The 18134-nt window shown below is 44.5% G+C and overlaps 1 protein-coding gene and 1 pseudogene across 1 annotated transcript in view; one reads left to right on the forward strand and one right to left on the reverse strand.

The window, feature by feature from the left end:
* Positions 1–4607: 4607 nt before the first annotated feature.
* LOC129147100 (zinc finger protein 420-like) overlaps positions 4608–18134 on the forward strand; it is a 40563-nt gene continuing 27036 nt past the window's right edge. The window contains 7 exon segments of the mRNA XM_054710047.1: positions 4608–4734; positions 7230–7323; positions 7740–7884; positions 9122–9248; positions 13184–13257; positions 14060–15451; positions 16565–16586. Coding sequence (XP_054566022.1) covers positions 7870–7884; positions 9122–9248; positions 13184–13257; positions 14060–15451; positions 16565–16586 — 1630 coding nt within the window. The 5' untranslated portion in view covers positions 4608–4734; positions 7230–7323; positions 7740–7869.
* Positions 11744–12233, reverse strand: LOC103304656 (sterol carrier protein 2-like; annotated as a pseudogene).

Here is an 18134-nt window from a genome sequence, read left to right on the forward strand (position 1 = left end):
TATCCCACATCAGCCCTTCAAAGCCCTGTAACTTCCACTTATTAGTTTTGAACTTACTAATACAATGACTGACAGTAGAATTTTATGAATATTTTTCTTTATTTTTATGAAGTAGGTAACCCACAATTTAAGTTCTCATGTTGACACCTATAATTTTTAATGTAAATATGAAATTTTGGAATACCACAAATTGTCATCTGTGTACTTTATAATTGGAATGATTTTTCTTGTCCTGATTTTCATTGGAAACCTTAAGAATTTCTCATTGTTATCCTATTATCTTACTTATTGGGATGGAATTCAACCATGTTAAATAGTTTTTATTCTCACTTTCTTTATATATTATTATTTATTTCAGAGAGAAAGGGGGAGTGAGAGAGATAGAAACCTAAATGATGAGAGAGTACCTGTTCTCTCTTGAATGTAGCCTAAACTTTTTTCTACAGGAACCCCAGAGACCATGGCAGCTTTGCAGTTAAAATCTATTTTATTATTTTGCAAAGTTGTTTTATATACTAGAGGCCTGATGCACAAGATTTGTGCATGGAGCGGGGGTTCCCTTCACCCAACCTGCACCCTCTCCAATCAGGGACCCCTTTGGGGATGTGTGAGATAGGGGCTGCGCCCTCAGTCAGACATCTCTATCACAATCTGGAACTTCTGGCTCCTAATTGCTCACCTGTCTACCTTCCTGATCACCCCCAACTGCCCTCCCCTGCAGGCTTGATCTTTCCCCCAACTGCCCTCTGCTGGCCAATTTGGTTATGAGTGGTCAGTTTTATGCCACTCAGTGTCAAAAGCTCTGCCTCCTAGGCAGCCATTGGCTCCCTACAGCACCCACATTTGGTTCTGATTGGTTGGTTCCTATGCCAGTCAGTGTCTCTTGCCCTATTAATGGGGCCTGATCGTAAAGGCAGGGCTGATCAGCGGCCCTAGTTGAGGCCTCGATTAAAATGGAGGCTCAGCTGCTGTTCAGACTGGGAGAGAAAGAGGGAGGCAAGTGCTGATCAAAAGGTGGCACAGATGCAATGGATGAGTCCCTGCTTCTCTCTTCAGGACTCTCTTTGGCTCTGATTTGCAGCCCCCTCAGCAGTCAATGCTGGGGCACTGCGCCTGCAGCAGAAGGAGTCAGCGCTTAGTTACTGGTTGTTACGTCCCAGGATTCACGCCCTGATCAGAAGTATGTCCATTGGCGTTAGCTGTTCCTGGAGTGTTTGCCAAGCCATCACTGTAAGTTCCAGGGATAGCAGGCAAGCAGAGATTAAAATGAAAGCTGCACATTTGTTCTCCAGTGTACAGTGCTGAATTTGTACGACGTGGTAATCATCAGTTTCTATGCTTGTGGCCATCCAAAGGACTGAGAAAATCATTGCAGAATCAAGATGTTCAATATTCTACTTTCTGACATACCCCTGGGGCATTTGTATGTATATGTATCTCCTGATATTTTGTGACTGGGACTCATCTGACCAGGGGCTTTATGAGTTTGTCCTGTTACAGGACATATTATGGGACCCAGATCTTTCAAAGGATTCAATCCCATATAGACAATAGTTCCATATTCTGGTACTGTTATGAGGAATGTTGTGGAGGTGAATTGTTACAAAATGCACAAGATCTTTTGTTTTTCACATGGCCATTAGGAAAATAGATGAGGAAGACACTGTCCCTCGGGATAGAGGGCATTCTGTCTTCAGTTTGTTCAGAATGCATATTCTTAGCAAAAAAAAAAAAAAGAATGCATATTCTTCTGCGTTGGGATGAGAAGTTATAAGTCAAAGATTTCAACCTTTTTTTAAGATCCCATGGCACACATGAACTAATTACTGAAATTCAGTAGTTCACCAAAATAAATATTTTACCAATCTTCCAAAAAACAAGGCTAATTTTCATCCATGCACACCACAGAGCTGTTACTATGTTGGCTGTTGTCACTTATTTCATTCAACAATCTATGTTTAATATAGTCTGTGCTATTGACTAAATAGTCACTTTTGCTTGTTCTAAAAGTTCTTGCAGCACACCAGTTTGCCCGTGTGACACTCCGGCTTATAATCTCTGCAGTAAACATATAAAATTCTGTGGCAGGCAGGGATGGGGAGAAACATATGTAATGCATGAAAGAATAAAGAATTTACATGAAAAAAACTGTAAAATCCATCATGTCTAATGAATCATTTGGAAACAATTTTTACTTAATGATTTATTTGGGACATCTATCCATTGATGTCAATGGGAAGTTAAAGTCCTCTCCTATGATGGAATTAATTCAAAAATGCCAATAAGTATATACCTATCAATAGTCACGTACAATATAAATGGTTTAACTGCGCCCTACCCGGTTTGGCTCAGTGGATAGAATGTCTACCTGCAGACTTAAGGGTCCCAGGTTCGATTCTGGCCAAGGGCACATGCCCAGGTTATTGACTCAATCCCCCCAGTGGGGTAAGTGCAGGAGGCAGACAATCAATGATTCTCATCATTGATGTTTCTATCTCTGTTGCTCTCTCCCTTCCTCTCTGAAATCAATAAAAATAAGTTTTAAAAAAATAAATGGTTTTACTGCTTCAAGAGAAGACATAAGGTAGCTGAATGGAGAACAAGGCCCTTGATATATGCTGTTTACATGAGGCAAAGGCTGTTTTTTTCCCATGGGTTCCTGAGAATCTGTGCACATTAATACATCACTTGATATGTAGTCTTTTTTCCTGGTTTGTATAAAGCTGCCAGGGCATCCAGATCGGTCCCCTAAGCAGTCCTTATTGACCAACCTGGCTGATAGTCCAGAGCCTATTTGCAGACGTGTACCTTGGTTGCAGCCACATCCCCAGTAGAGAGTGTGCAGGAGGCAGCTGATTGAAGTTTTTCTCTCATCATTTTCTAAGTCTCTATCCCTCTCCCTCTCTGTAAAAAAATCAATAGAAATATAAATTTTTTTTCCATTGATCTTAGAATGGGAAGGATAGTGGGTAGAGAGACAGAAAGAAACATTGATTTGAGAGAGACCCATCAATTGTTTGCCTCCCTCAGGCACACAGGGCAGGCTGCAGACCAAACCTTCCACCCTGGTACCAGATCTGACTGGGAATCAAATGTGTGTCTTTGTAGGAAGGTCGACACTCGAACTCCCTGAGTCACACCTGCTGAGCTGTAGATTCTCTTTGAAGGGACATATATTAAATTACAGAATGGGTGCACAAAATTCGTGCATGTGACGGACGGGGTGGGGATGTCCCTCAGCACAGCTTGCACCCTCTCCAATTTAGTACAACTCGAGGGATGTCCAACTGCCCATTTTGGCCCAATCCCACCTAAATGGGTAGTCGGACATCCCTCGCACAATCCAGGACTGCTGGCTCCCAACTGCTCGCCTGCCTGCCTGCCTGCCTGATTGCCCCTGACCACTTCTGTCTGCCAGCCTGATCACCTCCTAACCACTCCCCTGCCAGCCTGATTGACGCTTACCTGCACCCCTGCTGGCATGGTCCCCCCCTATGGCCCTCCACTGCAGGCCTGGTCACCCTAACTGCCCTCCCTTGCCAGCCTGGTGGCTCCCAACTGCCCTCCCCTACAGGCCTGGTTCCCTTCCAACTGCCTTCCCATGCAGGACTGGGTCCCCTGCAACTGCCCTACCCTCCTGGCCCGATCGCCCACATCTGCCATCCCCTGCCAGCCATCTTGTAGTGATCTTTCACCACATGGGTGCGTCCATCTTGTGTGTTGGAGCGATGTTCAATTTGAATATTGCTCTTTTATTAGATAGGATTTGAAGTAACATATTAGATATGACTGATGAAGACATTACGATGTAAGTACATTTATCTCAAAGGAATTTCTAACCCTGTCCCATTGGCTTATTTGTTTGGAGTGTAGTGCCCTCCACCTAAAGGTTGCAGGTTTGATTCCTGGTCCCGCAAATACCTGGATTGGGGTTGTGATTCCAGAGTTCCTCCTCCTCACTGAGGGTTTAAGGATCCAGGCAAATCAGGGGCAGAAAGTTTCCGGTTTCAAACCCAGTCTGCCCGCCTTTTGAATTCTCTGTAACTTCCCTGTGAGAATGTGTTACCGGCTGTGAAGATCCTGGAAAGACACCTCCTGGGACATGTGCAGCTGAAGGGCAGCCCAGCCAGTAGCTCTCAGCACCGCCTCTGGGATCTGGAAACTTGTGTGAATTCCAGATTCCTCCTCCCCTCTTTATGCTTTGCCACAGCTGCCATTTACTCGCTAGCACCCCAATAAAAGAACAGCCCCTCTATCTGGGGAGCCTTGTGCCATAAGAGGGCACCTGGCCCTTTCCTCCCTTTAAAGAAGCAAAATACCCGCCCTCTCTCTGCTCCTGTCTCCTCTCTCCCTGGTGAATCCTGTCACAGCCGCGTCACCAGCCAAACCCCAACAATGACGGGGGAACTCCACCTGGAAGGGCTGTCCCTGTGGGAGGAGGTGAGGGACCCAGGGCTGCCCCCTCGCTCCTGCCCCGCCCTCCCTCCCTCTGTCCCCGCACAGGCCCCGCCCCCACCGCGGAGTCGCTCAGCTCAGGCGCTGGCCCCGCCCATCCCGCAGGGAGGCGCATGCGCAGTTTTTTGCCAACGGAAGAGGCTGTAGCGGGGAAGGTGGCGGTTTTTCCTGAGGAGGGTGTTTGTTCTGCTCTCCGTCCCCCTCCCCGCAGGGAAGGCTGAGGGCGCTGCGGGCGCTGAAGTCCGTGGTGAGGTCCCCGCCCCGGAGCCCCTCACAGCGGTGAGTCCGGTCCCGGGCGGCTGCGCAGTGGAGGCGCCGCGTTCCTTTGGGGGAAACTGAGGCCCGGCCCGCGGTCTCTCCGCCTGTGGCTGTGGGCCCCGCCTGCCGCGTGGTTTTCCTGCTGAAAACCATCCCGGGGCCGCCGGTCCCCCCGCGGGGCTGGGAGTCTGGGTCTGGGGTTCCCGCCCACAGAGCCCGGATGGCTCCCGGCCTGGGGGTCTGCACCCCGCCTTCCTAGGCCCCCCATTAATAAGGGGTCTGAGTGCCCGGGGAGCACAGTGTCCATGGGGAGGGGCTCAGGGGGAAGAACGCGGTGTCCCCAGAAGAGGTGACCTGCCCGCAGGGAGGGCTTTGTGGGGGCGGTGACTGCGGGGGGCGGGGACCCGGGCTGGGGGGTCAGGAGGGGAGGGAGAGAGACAGACACGTGGGAGGAGGAAGGGCGGTGAGGGGTCCACAGAGGGGCCATAGGGGTGTGGGGCGACTGGACGGCGATGGTGGGAGTGAGGGGGGAACTAGGGAAAGCAGCCTGAGGAGGAGGGAAGTGGGGAACTAGGGGGAGGGGAGCCCAGAGAGAGGAGGGAGCTGAGGGGAGAGGGTCCTGGTGAGCAGAAGTGGGGGCCGCACAGGAGGAGGCACCTCAGAAGGACACACTGGTTCAGAGGAGAAGAGTTGGGGAGCGAGTGCAGGGATGGAAAGGGGGGCTTAGGGAGGAGGGAGCAGAGGGGAGCAGCGCGGAGTCCCCAGCTGTGGGGAGCAGGACAGACTGTCACGGGCAGCAGCGGGGACACGGGCGTGGGGAGGGACAGACGGACATGTGTGGAGATGGGAGCCATCAGAGACCAGGAGGAAGAGCACCGGAAGGGAAATGGGTTTCAGGAGGTTCATGGTCCAGGTGTAGGGACAGACAGAGAAAAGGGGGGAATGATGGAGGGACAGGGGAGTGAAATATAGGAAAGGACCACAGTGGAGAACGGGAACAGTGAGACAGAAACAGAACTGTAACTATAAACATACATACAGTGCAGTGGGAAGGAGGGGAACCCTAATCTGAATGAGAGGTGAGCTGATGGCATGTGGATGATTAAGTTGTGATGTATGGGCTTGTGAGTTTATATGGTTAACAACTGAATTATTTAAACATTTGAGAATTATAAATTTCCACTTTATAAGGTTTGCCTATTATATACTTACTAGAGGCCCAGTGCAGGAAATTCGTGCACAGGGATGTGTCCCTCAGCCCATCCTGCACCCTCTCCAATCTGGGACCCCTTGAGAGATGTCCAACTGCTCGTTTAGGCCCGATCCAACAGGCAGTCGGACATTCCTCTCACAATCCAGCACTGCTGGCTCCCAACTGCTCGCCTGCCTGCCTTCCTTCCTGATTGCCCCTAACTGCTTCTGCCTGCCAGCCTGATCACCCCCTTAGCACTCCCCTGTCAGCCTGATTGATGTCTAACTGCTCCCCTATCAGCCTGTTTGCCCCCAACTTCCCTCCTCTGCCGGCCTGGTCACCCCTAACTGCCCTCCCCTGCAGGCTTGATCTTTCCCAACCGCCCTCCCTTGCAGGCTTGATCACCCCCAACTGCCCTCCCTTGCAGGCCGGTTGCCTCCCAACTGCCCTCCCCTGCTGGCCATCTTGTGGCGACAATCTTGTGTCCACATGGGGGCAGTCATCTTTAACCACATGGAGGCAGCCATCTTGTGTGTTGGAGTGATGGTCAATTTGCATATTATTCTTTTATTAGATAGGATAGAGGCCTGGTGCATGGGTTGGGGCCTGCTGGTTTGCCCGGAATGTTGTCCCAGATCCAGGCAGGGGCTTCCCTTGAGGCATGGGGCAGCCTGAGCAAGGGGCCTTTGGTGGTTTGCAGGCCGGCCATGCCCCCCGGCGACCCAAGCAGAGGCCCTGGTATCTGGGATTTATTTATCTTCCATAATTGAAACTTTGTAGCCTTTTTGGAGGCCAAGGCAGGCCAGCATAGGCGGAAAGCTAGGCTTCCATCATTGTCGGGGGCAACTCAAGCCTCCTGCTCTGTCTGTGGCCGCAGCCATATTACTTGGGTTAATTTGCATACTCGCTCTTTATTGGCTCATGGGCATGGCTTGTGGCTATAGAGGAGGTATGGTCAATTTGCATATTACTCTTTTCTTAGATAGTACTAGAATATTCGTGCCAGAATGGGCCTTCCTTTCCCTGGCTGCCAGCACCGCTTCCACTCTGGCTGGAGCCAGCTTTTCACCTTCCTATGCTGCTCAGATGATAGATGTCGGCACAATAGGACACTGCTGCTGCTACGGCTGTTGGTATAGAGGCTACTGCTACTTTATGGGAAAGATGTATTTGTTTATCAGCTGGTGTGTGGTTGCTTGTATAGGACTGTTATAAAGAAAGCTTTGTCTGATGGCTCATTGTTAGCAGTGCCTACAGGGCCACTAGCTTCTATAATAAAGACTCTTATATACCCACCACGTCTCATGGCTTCTCCTTCTACTAGTTGGTGTTCAAGAAGGTCCAGCCCCTGGCAGAGGAGCTTGAACCCCACAGTTGGTGTACTCGAGCTGAGGATAAAGGAGGAACTTAAACTACGAGTAAGTTCCCAACACTTAGTTCAGCGAGCAGGGTTTAAGGAGCAACTTGAGCTCACAATTAGCACGATGGGCGATTTAGGAGTAAGCACTCCTGGAGAAATGGATCCTGCTCTGACACATGGTGTAGTCTAGCAGAATTCAGAAGAATGTATGGACTCAGAGCAGCTGTGCTGTGACACATCACACTACCCACAGGTCTCAGGTGTGCTGGGACTCTCAGGGGAAGTAAGCAGTGCTCTGTTGGTTAGTTATTTCAGGAAATCAGCACATGCTCTCATTGCTATAGGAGATTGTGGAAGTCTTTGGAGAGATAGACATATGAAGATAGAATAAAACACCTCACATGTAGGAGCTCATTGTTCCTGACTCTCTCCTGTTACAAACGCAGGAGGGCATGGCTCTTTCCTCATTTCCAGGTTCTTCTAACTGTGGGTGTGAGGTGAGCTGATTAGCAGGCTGTGCGGACGCCATTGACAGCACATTCTGTGACTCCTCAGTTGTCACCTGAGAAAATACTCCAGGACCAGCATCAGTAACCAGGACCAAATGGGTGCTTCTCAGGTAAAAGATGAGGCTGTGCTTGCTTTTCCTCTAACATCTTCGAATATATTTCTCTACTTCTGATATTTTGCTTTGCCAGGTTGTTTTCCTTTCCTTATTTTTTTCCTGTTTTCTTACAATAGTCAATGTCAGCAGTTTGTATATTTCCCTCTCCTTGATGTATAATTTTATTGATTGCAAAAGGAAGAGAAAAAGAGAGAGCGGTAGTAACATCAATGATGAGAGAGAATCATTGATTGGCTGCATTCTGCACATCCCACACTAGGATCTATCCTGCAACCTGGGCATGTGCCCTGAACAGTGCCCTCTTGGTTAATGGGTCAGTGGTCAAGCACTGAGGCACAGCCTCTGGACCAGGCAGAATAATCTTGTTCTAAGGTAACTCAGAGTGAAATTTCAAATAGGATTGTGGCTCTTATTCCGAGAACTGTAAATACCATTAACCCCTTGAGTTCAAAGTTATTTGTGAATTTTTTTCTGTGTTTTCATTTTTTGTATATTCAGACATTTGGCATGTGATCCGGTAACATTGGTATCACAAGTAAAAAGTGAACTTCTTACACATGTAAAACAGAGGCCCCACCTTAGAACATGGAGCACAATCTGTATTTTTAGAAAAGTGCAATTAATGTTTATGTAACACTTTAAGAAGTGTTTATATTTCTGACTCACCTTGTCATCTCCAGCTGAGAAATATACACCACTGATCCTGAATGATGCAAACACAGCACTCAGAAGTCCATATGCCTGTGTCCATGCCTTAATTTTATTTTATTTATTATTATTATTTTTAAAATATACTTTACTGATTTTTTTTACAGAGAGCTAGGGAGAGAAATACAGAGTTAGAAACATTGATGAGAGAGAAACATCGATCAGCTGCCTCCTGCACATTTCCTACTGGAATGTCCTCGCAACCAAGGTACATGCCCTTGACCGGAATCGAACCTGGGACCCTTCAGTTTGCAGGCCGATGCTCTATCCACTGAGCCAAATCATTTAGGGCCATGCCTTAATTTTAAAGTTTAGTTTACTGAAAAGCACATTCTGTACCATGGATTGGTGGACATGTTTCATCCTCATTTGTCACATCAGAGAATGTTACTAGGGCAAAGTGATCTTATTGGATGATTCAGGATACTCCCCTTGATCCAAACCTCTTCCAACCCTGTTTTCATTTTGGGTGACATTATGATCTCTTCTGGTGACCTCTTGGTGAATGTGTCTTTTCTTTCAGGGACTATTGACCTTCAGGGATGTGGCCATAGATATCTCTGAGGAGGAGTGGGAATGCCTGGACCCAGCTCAGCGGAACTTGTACCTGGATGTGATGTTGGAGAACTACAGCAACCTGGCCTCCGTGGGTAAGATTGACTTCCTTTCTGAGTTCCTCCTCCATCCGCAGGGTTTTGTTTCCTTTTATTATTTAAACATCTCTTGGGCCTTCTGCTTTCTATGGTAGTTTCTTTTTTTTTTTTTTAAATTTTTTTTTTTTTTTTTAATATATATTTTATTGATTTTTTACAGAGAGGAAGAGAGAGGGATAGACAGTTAGAAACATTGATCAGCTGCCTCCTGCACACCCCCTACTGGGGATGTGCCCGCAACCAAGGTACATGCCCTTGACCGGAATCGAACCCGGGACCTTTCAGTCCGCAGGCCGACGCTCTATCCCCTGAGCCAAACCGGTTTCGGCTATGGTAGTTTCTTAAATGTCTTTGTTGTATATCTCATCTCTGAAAACTTTCATCTTGTACAAATCTCGCATTATGTATTAAACCACTACTTACTCATTTGCTTTAAAAGCAAGGTTCCCGCCAAAACCGGTTTGGCTCAGTGGATAGAGCGTCGGCCTGCGCACTAAAAGGTCCCAGGTTCGATTCCGGTCGAGGGCATGTACCTTGGTTGCGGGCACATCCCCAGTAGGAAGTGTGCAGGAGGCAGCTGATCGATGTTTCTCTCTCATCGATGTTTCTAACTCTCTCTTCCTCTCTGTAAAAAATCAATAAAATATATTTAAAAAAAAAGCAAGGTTCATGACTACCATTCTTTTTTTCGATAACATGGACAACATTTGACTACTCACCTGAGGGAAATCCTGTAGTATCTGTCTTTTCTGACTTGTGTGCTTCACTAAAAATTGTCATCAATGTTTCTCTTTGTGGTATCAGGTGACAATATCTATTTTTATTTTATGGCAGAAAAACATTCCATTGCATGTATATAGTAAATTTTCTTCATTCAACTCTCCATGGAAATTTGAGTTGTTCCCATCTGTGGAAGCCTCTTGTGAATAACGTTATAATGGACACAAATGTGTAAATGGCTCTTTCAGATCCTTTGTGAATATTTTCTGATGTATACCTAGACCTATGATGGCAGCCAGCAATATTTATACTTTGCAGCATGCAGATCATGCACCTTCTTCATGAAGTAAACTGTTAATTGTTTTCTTTTTCTTTATGCTGTTATTCTTGTAATTACACACTTAATTTGTTATTTTGTATTAATTTCTGTTCCTTGATGACCCACGTCCTGCATGGTTCAGGGTTCGGGACCTGGAGAAGGTCCAAGCACAAATGACAGAGATGAGACAACAAATAATAATTTGGAAATATTGGGCCCGGTGGGAAGCCCGATGCAAGGAGGAAGATGTCACTGGTGCCCAGGCTTTGCCAACCTTTTATTAAATTTTGGATACAGATATAGCCCTTAGGCAGGAAATTCTGGTAGTAGACAGACAATCTTAACGGTCAGTAAATGTTAGTAAAGATTTACTCGTAGACTATTTCGACAGGAAATTGCTTGAGCTAGCATAGTAAACAATCGGTGCATCCCTCTGGCCCTTGCCAGGGCTCAAGGTTCACCAGCGTTCCAGGCTCCTTGTTTACACTTCTCTGATAGTGAAGACAATGGGTGGCTTCCCACACCTCCCCCTTTCTTTTCCTTAGAAATCTTGAAAAGTAAATGCTCCTGAAGAGCTCGAGTCCTTTTAAGACTTTTCATTCCGCATCTGCAGAATATAAATAAACATATGAGAATAAAAATGAGACAAGCAGCCCTAACCGGTTTGGCTCAATGGATAGAGCATCAACCTGTGGAGTCTAGGGTCACAGGTTTGATTCCAGTCAAGGGCATGTACCTTGATTGCGGGCACATCCCCAGTAGAAGATCCTCAAGAGGCAGCTGATCGATGTTTCTCTCTCATCGATGTTTCTAACTCTGTCCCTCTCCCTTCCTTTCTGTAAAAAAATCAATAAAATGTATTAAAGAAAGAAAGAATACCAAAAAAAACAATGAGACAGCAATAGTGGTTATGCTGAGAGGCAAATGTAATGAGATCCAGTGGAAGGGGTGAATTCTTTCTTTCTTTCTTTTTTTTTTTAAATATATTTTATTGATTTTTTACAGAGAGGAAGGGAGAGGGATAGAGAGTTAGAAACATCGATGAGAGAGAAACATCGATCAGCTGCCTCTTGCACACCCCCTACTGGGGATGTGCCCGCAACCAAGGTACATGCCCTTGACCGGAATTGAACCCGGGACCCCCCAGTCCACAGGCCAACACTCCATCCACCGAGCCAAACCAGTTAGGGCAGATTTTGCTGTTCTTAATTTAATTCTGGAGCTCAGTTTTAATCCAGAACCATAATTACTATATTACCATTGTAATACATAGTTGTAGGCAATTCACAAAAGCAGTAGTATTCCATCAGACTCTGTTCACCCAGAGCTTAGGAAAAACAGGATTGTTCACACCCATTTTAAAACAAATCTCATGCTCTTTGCCAATGCATGGTTTCAGTGTAAGTTCTTGTATGTCTCTTTACGTCTCATCTTGAGTTTCAAAGGTAGTTTTTCACAGCTCAGCTTTGCCTGTCTGGAGCTGAAAATTTTGTAACTTCATAGTGAGACCCATGTTGCCAGTCATTTTCAATTTGCCTTGAAAGAAGGCCCACTAAGGATTCATTTTACCCGTCATTAAAGCCATCAAGTCCAAGTTAGCTATTGTGGTTGTACAGTCAGCCTTCTTATCTGAACCAGGAAGCACTGATCCTTGGCCAGTCTTCACATCTACTCAGGTGGCTTCTTTACCCCGGGGCCATCCTTCACCTTGAAGGCAAAAAACGCCACAAACTGTTCTTCACAAACTGTTCCCCTTCCTCTCCTAGCTTCTTCTCAATTTCCCTAAACACAAGATTTGCCTTAAATCCTTCAACTGCAACGCTGGTTAGAACAGCTACAATTTGATGAGTTCTGGCAGCTTCGGGAAAACCCATCTTACAGATTGTGACCACTGCAGCTCCTCCGAGGCCTACATTATGCTGCAGAGCAACCTTTGCACCAGGAACTTGACTTTTTTCTACTGAATTTCTGCATTCCAGTATTGAGGTTTTTAATTTCCCATTTCGGAGTGGTTTTTAAAAAATATCCTTTCTTTCTCATTGTATTTTTATTTTGGTCATAACGTTTTCCTGATATTATATAGTAGTCATTCTTTTCTACATGTTTTTAAAGATATTTATTTTCCATTTTTTTCAGGTAATTAATCTATTTTCATTGATGTAGTTCCAGTTTGATTACATATCTTTTGTGCTTTTGATGGGACATTTTCTGTTTCTTTGCATGACTTGGTATCTTTTGTTGAGATTCAGGAATTGTAAACAAGAAGGCTTTTTGAACATGCTTTTTATAGGAGGAAACAAATAACAACCACCTGTGGAACAAATTCTACTCTTGGTCAACACTGTTTTCAGGATCTGTGTTCTTGGTTTGGTTGTCTGTTTCATTTCCCAGTTGGAAATGTTCTCTGTTTCTTTGTCAGGCCCACGATAACTTTTCAGGCTTCATACACATCTTCAAGCTTTGTGGTGCTGGAACACTTTCTCATTGTTTCTTTCTAGCAGCCACTGCAGGGCACTCACACTGTACCGCCGTTCTGTTCGCACTCTGTGTCATGCACAACAGACACTTGTTATTCAAGATGTTTCAAAACAGGAAGATCATTGAACATGCACTTCTTTCATCTCTTTCTCCAACGAAGAACTGGAAATTGGGAGTATTTTTATAATATTTCCATTGTGTGCCAGGGGGTTTAATTAAGCAGGTTTCATTGGCAAATGTAAGCTATTCTTTGTCTCACTTTGATATGACTTTTCCTCATTGTACCTATCTTAACCTTTTTTTGAGTCCTTCACTTGCATTTGGAGTACTCAAAACTGTCATTTGCTTAACACTTGCTGGTAAGTAGAAAGCATAGTCACCTGATTGTTGAAACTGAAAAATTTCTTTCTTTCAGCTATGTCATCTGAAGATGACCTGGCCTTTTTGCCAAAACCCGGACTACAAGATGTATTCTCTGAAATAATACTGGTAAGATACAAAAGGTAGTGACTTTCATCATGTACTCTTAATGAGAGCCTTGGAATTTGAGAGTTGATGAGAAGAGAAAATATTAATATAAATAGAACTAACCTGGCATAATTATTAACAATAAAATTCTTGTTACCTAAAAAGGTCAAGCGTATTATGCATTTGAGAAACCTGCCACTTTAAAGTCAGTTACATTGGCAGATCAGTGTGTTTCTGCACATACAGGTAGAAAACGACTTTTTACTGTAATGTATCCTTGGAAAGGAAATCTGAAAAAAAAAACTAGAAACAGTCTGTGGTATGAATAATCATTTAATTGTTTAAAGTTTATGGTAGAATTAATTGTTCAGTCAATCCTTTCTAAAATTTTGAGATTTATAATGTACTTATGCAATTTAAATGTGCTCAATTTTGCAACATTTTTTTAAATACATTTTTTATTTCAGAGAGGAAGGGAGAATGAGAAGAACATCAATGTTGAGAATCATTGATTGGCTGGCTGCCTCCTGCACACCCCTCACTGGGGATCGAGCCCATAACTCAGGCATGTGTCCTGATCAGGACTCAAACACTGAGTCATGCCTTCCAGGCATTTTGGCAAACTTTTAAACAAGGATTCATTATTCTACCTCTGACAATTTAAAATTTTAGTTTTTGTCTATAATTTTTATAGATTGGGAATGCTTTTTTTACACAACCATCTTGGTCTAATGAGTATCACAAAATGGTTCTTATACAACAAATATACACATTTAATGAAATTATAGCTGTCACTGAAAGCCTTTCTATCTCTCATCACCAGAGTACATATACTGAAGACAGAAGTTATGAATGGAACGCATATTGGAAAAACTTTAAGCAAGAGTCATATCATAATAATCATTGGAGAAGTGAGCTTGCAGAGGATCATTATGAAAGTGGAAAACTCTTTGACCAAATGTCCAATCACAGTATACATCAAATTATTCCTATTGTGGAGATTACACTCGAAGGAAGTAAATGTGTCAAATCTTTTCAGGAATCTTCAAGTTGCACCAAACAAGAGGGTATTCATGCTGGGCAGGAGGCTTACAAAGGGAATGCCTGTGGTAGAATCACCAGTCAGATATTCAATCCAAATAAACTGAAAGAAATCCATAGTGGAGAAGAACCTTATAAATATAAAGATTCTAGTAAAACATCTGATTGGCTTTCAGGTTGTACTCTAAATCAGAAATTTCATACTGTTGAGAAGACTTACACATGTAAAGCATGTGGCAAAGCCTTCAATCACGCCTCACACTTTAATCGTCACCAACTTGTTCATACTGGAGAGAAGCCTTATAAATGTACAGAATGTGGCAAATGCTTTCCGACGTCCTCACAGCTTACTATACACCAGAGAGTTCACACTGGAGAGAAGCCTTATAAATGTAGGCAATGTGGCAAATCCTTTGGGTGCTCCTCAGGCCTTGCTAAGCATCAGAGAGTTCACACTGGAGAGAAGCCTCATATATGTAGAGAATGTGGGAGAGCATTTAGTGAGTCCTCAGGCCTTAAGCGACATCAGAGCGTTCATACTGGACATAAGCCTTATAAATGTAGAGAATGTGACAAAGCGTTTAGCCACTCTTCATCCCTTACTTCTCATCAGAGAGTTCATACTAGAGAGTGGCCTTATAAATGTAGAGAATGTGGGAGGGCGTTTAGTGAGTCCTCAGGCCTTAAGCGACATCAGAGAGTTCATACTGGAGAGAAGCCTTATAAATGTAGAGAATGTGACAAAGTGTTTTGCCACTCTTCATCCCTTACTTCTCATCAGAGAGTTCATACTGAAGAGTGGCCTTATAAATGTAGAGAATGTGGAAAAGTTTTAAGTAAGTCCTCAAGCCTTACTGAACATCAGAGAGTTCACACTGGAGAGAAGCCTTATAAATGTAATGAATGTGGCAAAGCCTTTACTCAGTCCTCAGGCTTTAATAAACACCGGAGAGTTCATATGGGAGAGAAACCTTATAAATGTAATGAATGTGGCAAAGCCTTTTGGCATTACTCTGGCTTTACAAACCATCATAGAATTCATACTGGAGAGAAGCCTTATAAATGTAATGATTGCGGCAAAGACTTCAGGGAGTTGAGAAAGCTTACTTGCCATAAAAAAATTCATACTCATGCCCTAGGCAATTTGGCTCAGTGGATAGAATATCAAACTGCAGACTGAAGGGCCTGGGTTCCATTCCAGCCAAGGGCACAAGCCCAGGTTGCGGCCATGATCCCCAGTTGGGCAGGAGGGGTGCAGGAGGCGGCTGATCAACTAGTCTCTCTTGTCATTGATATTTGTATCTCTCTCCCTCTCCTTTCCTCTCTGAATCAATAAAGTTGCAGGTTTGATTCATAGTGCAGAAAGTCCCGGATTGGGAGTGTGAGTCCTCATCTGCTCAGTTGGTGTTCCGGATGCAACCAATAAATGTCTTGCACATGGATGTTTCTCTCTATCTGTCCCTTTATAATTTCACTATTTAAAAAACGTTTAAAATTGTTTCAAAGAAGTTTCCCAGCTCCCTGAAGCCCCAGACAGTTGCCCTGCCAGCTGGAGGATACAACATTTGTCTTAGTAATGCAGTTTATCACAATGTTCTTTAAAGGGTTTATTTTTAAGCAATGCTATTGTCCTAAATGCTCACATGTGTTAGTCATCCAAATCTCGTATCCCAGGCCATGTCCCTCTGAAAGACTGTGGAACTCAACGCTATTGAGTTTATTTCCCCCTGGGAGTGAGGAAGGGAGCAGGAAAGGCTGCTGGTGTCAGTATGAAATTATCTAGCTAAGCAGGGAGAATTTTTTTTCTTCATCCTCACACAGAACATTGCAATTTTTTTGTTTAATGGAAGTGCTTACATGAATTCCAATTTCAGTCATGTTCCTGGGTTTAAGCCCCTCCCCACCTCCAGGCCCTCACTGAGGCCCAGTTCCTGCAGAGTTACTTCAGCTTCACTATCAACATCTGCCTTCATGGCTGGGGGATGGAGGGGTAAATTAGCTCCTGACATAACCCTTTGTAATTGTTATTTTCCAACACACATGGATATCTTTCTGAGTGCTTTTATAATATATATTTGAAGCTAAATGTGCGAGTCACTGACTTCAAAACCTTCACCACTGAGAATGGAGAGGGATGTGGACAAACAGACATCACTGCCAGAGAGTGTTTCATTCCATTATCAGTTTTAAGGAGGAAATCCACAGGCCTGTCGGAAAGTTGGAGATCACCTTTAACATCATTTCTGGAGGTTGCATTTGCCCCTGTGGATTGTATCCTCTGGCACAGAGAACGCTCCTCTTTGATGCAGGTGAGGCTTCATCAGGTTCTCTGTCAGGGAATTCTCCTCTGTTCCATTGGTGTATGTACCTGTGCTAATCCCGGATCACATCCACTTGGTTACTCTTGCTTTGTGAATGTTTTTCAGTGTAAAAAAGTGAATCTTCCAACTTTCCTACAGTTGAAGTGTTTTGGCTGTCCCACATCTCTTTTGCTTGGTTCCATATGAATTCTATTGGTGTTTATTAAATTACAGCCAAAATTGCCTTGGAATTTCCATAGGTAATCTATTGTGTAGACACTTGGACGTATTAAGGAATGTCTCATTTATTTGTGTCTGCTGTCTTTAGCATTGTTGTGTCATTTTCATTATATAAAAGTGTTTTATTGCATGTGTAAAATGGAATGTCTGTTATGTGGGGTGTGTTTTCTGGCTTTGGCGGCAATACTTAAGGGCAGATTTTTTTTTTTTATATTTTTATTTTGCTCAGAAGTTGACTTTGTTCATACTCAAAATATAAACTGTGTATAGCATGTTGCTTCACACATTCCCCAGGAAGGTGGAGTTTTCTCCTTCTAGCCAGGAGATTGGAAAGGATTCCTGTCAATGCATTTTCTGGGTCTTGTTTTCGCTGGCCTTATTTCAGCATAATAGTCTGATTCCGCATAATAGTATTATGCCCACAGCTAGCACAAGGGCAACAGGCCCCTTTGCCAGCAAATTCAGAGTTACACGACCCATTTCCAAATTGAGGGCGAGTTTGAAACTTTCTTTTTCCGTCATCTTCTCAAAGAATCAGAGCTCACACCTTCAGAAAGAGACCAACCGCTCTCCTCCTGCTGTAGCGGATTCAGACTCAGAAATAGCTGGGAGTTTAGTCTTAAGGGTTGATTTTTAAAAATTTTATATATATATGTATATATATAAAAAATTGTTTTTTTTTACTGAGAGGAAGGGAGAGGGATAGAGAGTCAGAACATCAATGAGAGAGAAACATCGATCACCTGCCTCCTACACACCTCCCACTAGGGATGTGCCCGAAACCAAGGCACATGCCCTTGACCGGAATTAAACCTGAGACCCTTCAGTCCGCAGGCTGATGCTCTATCCACTGAGCTAAACCGGTTAGGGCAAGTGTTGATATTTTATTGGTCTAAAGCAATGGTTCTCAACCTTCCTAAGGCCACGATCCTTAATACAATTCCTCATGTGTGGTGACCCCCAACCATAAAATTATTTTCGTTGCTACTTCATAACTGTAATTTTGCTACTGTTAATGAATCATAATGTAAATATCCATGTTTTCTGATGGTCTTAAGCTCTACAGCAGTAGTTCTCAGCCTGTGGACCTTCGCTGCGGCTGGAATCTTTTGCCTTTGCTGCTGACTCCAGCTGGAGTCTTCCGTCTTTGTCTTCCCTGCAGACTCCAGCCAGAATCTTCCATCTTCATCTTCACTGCACCTGCAGTGCTGCTCCTGTAGACCCCTTTGCCCCCTGCCCTCCCTCTCATAGCAGGCGTCCTGCCCTGACCATCACTCCATGCCTGGAGCAGCTGGGTGCAGGGCCGCGGCCACTTTT

This window comes from Eptesicus fuscus, chromosome 21, assembly GCF_027574615.1.
Source record: "Eptesicus fuscus isolate TK198812 chromosome 21, DD_ASM_mEF_20220401, whole genome shotgun sequence".
NCBI lineage: Eukaryota > Metazoa > Chordata > Mammalia > Chiroptera > Vespertilionidae > Eptesicus > Eptesicus fuscus.